Source organism: Sinocyclocheilus anshuiensis, unplaced genomic scaffold (assembly GCF_001515605.1).
Source record: "Sinocyclocheilus anshuiensis isolate Anshui unplaced genomic scaffold, SAMN03320099.WGS_v1.1 scaffold2595, whole genome shotgun sequence".
Taxonomy (NCBI): Eukaryota; Metazoa; Chordata; class Actinopteri; order Cypriniformes; family Cyprinidae; genus Sinocyclocheilus; species Sinocyclocheilus anshuiensis.
In genome coordinates this window covers 258,548-264,726 of record NW_015560620.1, presented here as the reverse complement: position 1 = coordinate 264,726, position 6,179 = coordinate 258,548, and the positions used below count along the sequence as shown (strand labels likewise).

At 33.4% G+C, this 6,179-nt stretch overlaps 1 protein-coding gene across 2 annotated transcripts in view; it reads right to left on the bottom strand.

Moving 5' to 3' along the window:
* The window catches only part of LOC107681873 (transmembrane 9 superfamily member 4), a 26,399-nt gene extending 20,398 nt beyond the window's left edge, over positions 1 to 6,001 (bottom strand). The window contains exons 1-6 of one of the 2 annotated variants that reach the window (XM_016478242.1): positions 5,877 to 6,001; positions 4,146 to 4,253; positions 3,733 to 3,832; positions 3,430 to 3,598; positions 1,925 to 2,069; positions 1,525 to 1,648 (exon numbers count right to left, since the gene is read on the bottom strand). In XM_016478242.1, coding sequence (XP_016333728.1) covers positions 1,525 to 1,648; positions 1,925 to 2,069; positions 3,430 to 3,598; positions 3,733 to 3,832; positions 4,146 to 4,253; positions 5,877 to 5,909 — 679 coding nt within the window. In that variant the 5' untranslated portion in view covers positions 5,910 to 6,001. The other variant, XM_016478243.1, reaches the window with a different exon arrangement.
* Between the last annotated feature and the right edge of the window lie 178 nt (positions 6,002 to 6,179).

The window sequence follows — 6,179 nt, the reverse complement described above, 5'->3', positions numbered from 1 at the left end:
ATGATAAAGGCATTTATAATGTTACAAAAGATTTCTATTTCAGATAAATAGTGTTCATATCGATATCGGAATTATATCGTATCGACCGAAATTAAGAAATATATCGTGATATCAATTTTGGCCATATCGTCCAGCCCTAGTATGCAGTGAGATTTTCAACATACTGTATGATATAAATACATATAATAAAATAGATTTAAATATATAAGAAAACAATACAGTGCAAATGTCTGGGATTGTTGAGGTGTTATTTAAATGTTTAATGACTCTTAGGCTCACCAGTGCTGCATTTAAAAACAAAACAAAAAAACATTACAATTCTTGTGATGGCAAAGCTGATTTGTTTTTCTTTAGTGTCATATGATCCTTCAAAAATCGTTCTAATATTCCAATTTGCTGCTCAAGAAACATTTCTAATTAATGTTGAAAATAGTTGTGCTGCAACCATGATCACTGTATTTTCAGGATCCTTTGATGAATATAAGGTTCAAAAGAACAACATTTAGCTGAAATAGAAATCTTTTGTTACATTATTTATATTATACATTGATCCTATTACTTGTTTTGCTTCGGTTTCAGTTTTTATAACCATTTCTTACTATGTGTAAGTAAGTTGTTGTTTTTTAACGTGTGTTTGGCAGTGTTATTTTTTAGGATTACTGATAAACTACTGTCATTTGATTTGTATTATTTGTATTTGTTATTAGTGTTATGTTAGAATCATTATTATACTCTTATACCTTTTGTTCTTTAATATTTTGAATTGTTTTTAGCTTTATTTTTTTGTTTTTTTCATTTAAATGTTAAGTTTTGAAATTTTGTTGTATGCATGTCATCATTTTTATTTAATCTCTTTATTTTAAAATGTGTATAGGTAGTATTTATAAAGTTTTAGCTTTTAGTTTTGGATCTGTTTTTAGTTGTTTTAATACTACAACTGATTGCTTCTATTGTCCTCATTTGTAATTCGCTTTGGATAAAAGTGTCTGATAAATGACTAAATAAATTAAATTATAAATGTCTCTATCATCGCTTTTTATCAATTTAGTGTCTATGCTGAATATAAGTATTAATAAAAAAATAAAAACTTACTGACCCCAAACTTTTGAATGGCAGTGCATGAATAAAAATAAACTCATCACAAATTATATATATATATATATATGTATTATACACTATATATGTATGCAATAGGGATGCACCGATACCACTTTTTCCCAGAACAATGCTTTATGGTACTTCATCTTTAATTTAATAGCACATTAGGGTTATTAAATCACAAGGTGTTTTCCTGTAATAATGTAAGGAACCACTCGTTATACTATCGGGCATTTTAATGAGTACAGGAGCGCAGCATCGGTATCGGTGCATCCCTAATATGCATTATAACAGAAACAGAAACGACAACAGAAAATGTGTATACACTCACATTCATTTAAAATTGACATTTTTTGTTGTCAGTCCCATCTATCAAGTTTTTTCATGCAATTTTACTGACATTTCTTTGCATTACTAGTGACTTACCTTCCAATTTCACACTCTTTGGCATCACCTCAAAACGTACAACTCTGTAATTGTGTTCGACATCCTCCTCCAGCTTTTCTTTGTGGTAGTACAGGATGAATGACAGATGGTTGTGCAAATAGAACTACAAAGGCAGAGCAAAACAGCATGCGTCAACCAATCATGCAAAAGTAGAAGTGACATCACCAATAATCATTCGATTTTTTTATAGAGACTAAAACAGCCATTTGTTTCCATAAGTTCATTTGTACAATTTTCTGTTATGGAAATCAATGTCCATGAATAAATAATGGATGACAACCAGCTGAGTGAGAGGTAACACAAAACTAACTGCTCACTGTCTACATCTCTAGATTTGCATAAAATTATGCTAAAGGAAAAAGATGTTCTTCAGGATTACCTTGTTGTTTTCAGTGAAGCCGAGCCTGTAGCCATGCTCAAACTGGATATCCTTCAGTGTGTCCTTCCTCTGTTCCTCATCCATTCCCTCCTCTTTGTTTGGGTAAAGCTCTAGCCGTGTGGCCACAGGGAGGTTATCTGCAATACTGTTCATATGCATAATATATTAATCCAAGCACTACTGACAGCCTCGAACTATACAGATATTGGCGATTTGCTTCTATAGTTGCATAAACTATATAAACTACTCCGCATAAAATAATATATATACACCATTCAATAGTTTGGGGTCAGAAAGATTTTTAAGTTTTTGAAAAAGGTCTATTATGTTCATCAAGGCTGCATTTATTTAATCAAAAATACAGTATAAACTAATATTGTAAAATATTACAATTTAAAATAACTGTTTTCTATGTTAATATTATTGAAATGTAGGCTAATTTTTTTTCCTGTGATGAAGAAGCCATTACTCCAGTCTTCAGTGTCACATGATCCGTCAGAAATCATTGAAATATGCTGATTTATTATCAGTGTTGAAATGGTTGTGCTGCTTAATATTTTTTGGGAACCGGTGATAACTTTTTATTTATCAAAGAAAAAAGTAAAGAGTTTAAAAAGTACAGCATTTATTCAAAATAGAAATATTTTCTAACAATATAAGTCTTTACTATAACTTTATCCATTTAACATCCTTGCCGATTAAAAGTATTAATTTCTTTAAAAAAAAAGAAAAAAAAATGTACTGACCCCAAACTTTTGAATAGTAATGTATATTGTAACACAAAATTTATTTTTTGAATAAAGTTTTTTTTTTTTTTTCATTTATCAAAGAATCCTGAAAAAAGTATCACAGGACCCCCCCATAAAAGAAAAAAAAATTAAGCAGCACAACTGTTATGATATTGATTATGAATCAGCATATTAGAATGATTTCTGAAGGATCATGTGACACTGGAGACTGGAGTAATGATGCTGAAAATTCAGCTTTGATCACAATAATAAATTATATTTTAAAGTTTATTAAAATAGAAAACTGTTATTTAAAATTGCAAAAATATTCCACAAAATTACATTTTTTTCTGTATTTTTGATCAATTAAATGCAGCCTTGATGAGCAGAAGAAACCTCTTTAAAAAAACATTAAAAAATCTTACTGATCCAAAACTTTTGAACTGCACTGCATATTTGTAAATTACATTGTTAATGTAAATCAGACTTGTCTAAATACATTTATTTCCACTTACATTAGAGCTTGCAGAAACAAGTTGTTGTGCATTTTAATTTTTACTTTTGACATGTTTAATTTATGATAAAATACTTTTCAGGAAAAAAAAAGTCAGCACTTCGCATTGAGCTTCATTCATGAAACACGAGCAGAAAGAATGTATGTAAACTGATGCATCTCACTGAATGTGTAAGACTGGCTTTACAAAGAATTTAGCACATTGTTCTACTCATGTTTCATGAATGAAGCCAAAGAGTGTTGTCAGTAGAGGAGGGACTCACAGGTGGACATAGTACTCTTCTTGGATACGCTCAGCTAGCAGCTTGCTCTCATCCACGCTGAGTTTGATGGGATCATCAGGCTTTTTACACAACACCTCACACTTCTTGTCCAGGTTCATGAGAACAGTGTACAGCGTGTTTACGATACGGTCTCCTCGCAACACCTCACCTGATCATATATCATTATTATCAAAATGAGAAGCATGTCACGGCAACCTTCTCACTGCAAGCTTTTGTTTTAAACATATCTATGCTTAAATACTTCAGACGTGTGACTGCAGTTAAATGATACACAATCCTTACCGAGGTTCTCTGCCTTGTAGAAGATGTTATCAGGCTTGCAGAAGGGAAGGGAATAGTACTCATAGGGCAACTGGGTTCTAGAGCTTGTCAATTTTACAGCCTGGTAATTAAAAATAGGTAAATGTTAGAAACACCACAATACAAATCTAGAAACCTGTGGAGAAAGAATCTGTGGAATGAATGCTAAAAATGTGCCAAACACAGTGGCTTGTATCTAGATCAATAAAATTGGAAAGACATGTCTGTGGAAAACAGGTGGTCAACACACAAATAAACGGCCCTAGAACCTGCTGTGTGTAGAGCCGAAGTGTTTTTAGCATTTTTAAAGTGAAATGAATAACTAGGCCTGAGTAAGTATTCAAATCCCTCTTTTGCAACTCAAATTCTTTAAAAAAAAAAGTGTGAGGCCGTACCTTTATTTCAACTGGGCTGTTTTGGTGGAAATTCATGGGCGCAACCCCTGGTACATAAAAGGGTGTTACTAAAGGCAGCGTGGACACCAGTAACAGTGCCCACATCTCCTACAAAGACAATAAAAGACACACAAAGGCAAATTGAAATTTCTTTAGTTACTCATCTAGAATCTTGCTACAGAAACAAACAACAAAAAAACATTCTTCTTGTTGAACACTGAACAATGGCCAGCTGATGGTAATTTTACTTAACAGTAATGTTGAGCTCTGCTGACAGAGTGAATACCCTCTATTACACAACCAGGTGATAAATGATCCATAAACTATGCCAACAGGAAAAACAAGGTGAATGTGAAACAACCTTAATTACATATGCAGGAAAACAATATTAATACAGCTCGATAATCTGTACCACCATCATCCCAATAAGCAGTTTGATGTTATTATCTCTATTTTACAATTACAGTCCTCAGAAGATGAAAATCTGTGTCCAGACCAGAGTGTGTGAGCGGTGTAGAGTGGAAACATAGAAGAGTTTGCCAGAAAGCCGTGGAATAATTGCATAACTGCAGATGCGGTGAGACGAAAGTAGTGACAGATCTTTTCTTCTGTATTATGGTGTCTGTCTGAGTGAAACAGGTTACCAAAAAAAAAAAAAACAAGATTCTGTGCATGGAGTTTTAACTGGATTTTGAGATGTGGATGTCGCACTCAAACGTAAAGTCAAATGTAAAAAAGGGGCAGGTTTAAGCAGATTAAATAATTGGAGGATAACGGTATAGGTCACACAAGAGAAGTCTACAGTTTGTACTAGATTTACATATTACACCGTTATGACATTTGATTAAATGTTAAGAGGTCAAACTAATTACAAAGTGAAAAACATGGATGAGTCCTTCACATTAATATCTACAACATAGGCTGCATAAAGTGTGCTTTTTAATTTCATTCCGATTTTAATCAATATCACACTTTCTTTTCAAAAAATAAAATCATTTAACTTACTCCTAAATCAATACATGATGGTCATTTATTTACTAGTTTCTCGATAAGTCGCGGTATAATAAGCAGAAAAATATGCAGTCAGCTTCGCATCGTGGTCATGTCACCCAGTCGGGGTTATCTTGCCATAATTACCTATTACTTGATACAAAATGACATATTATATCCGAACTCTCCATATTAAACCGGAACTCCATTCAACTGTCAATGAACATAATCACAAACACTGCCAACCCGCAGAAGCAATACGTATTAGTAATCTATGAAGGGAATTGAGACAAGAACAACTGTGATTTGATCACTTTACCAGTATCATCATCTTTGCTTTGATTTCGAGAGGCAGTAAATGCTAAAGCAGCGCAAATGCATTACACTGAGTACAGACACAGACTCCATCATGTGATGCTGTTTACTATGAAACACAGTCGCTTTTGTTAAAGTAAAGAGAGCTGTCTGCTTCATATGGCTTGGGTTTTAGATTAGAACAGGATTTTAACTCGGTATCACTCTTAGCAAACACTCGATAATTAGCTGCCTGCTAAGTGTTTATGCTAGCCTGCTGTTTTCTTAATCGGCATCCACTGTGTGGAAATAGCAAATCACATCAAATGGCGCACTTACAGTGAGAAAGACAAAACTAATTGGTTTAAATTAGGTCATGTCTACCAGTGTGAAATCAAACCTTTAGTGAAACAGACAAACAGAAGAGACTTCAGCGTCGGTACTCACCATCGCCGCCGCCATCTTGACTACACGTGTCATTGCAGACGTCACAGGAAGGATGTCAATGCGCCATCGTGCTGCTGTCGTTTCACTCAAAGATCACGAGGAAGTCAAGGCTTAACATTGACAAAAGAGGGTGGCAACAGCTGGGAAAGTTTCGTTTTAAACGAGGCCTTTAAAATGAAATGTACCATTATATAGTTTTGAAGATTTATGGATTACATTTCCTTATTATTTTATAACTTGTTTTTTTAAGTTTAATAATACACTGTGGTCTTTCATTATTAGTAATATCAGCCTCCAGTAATA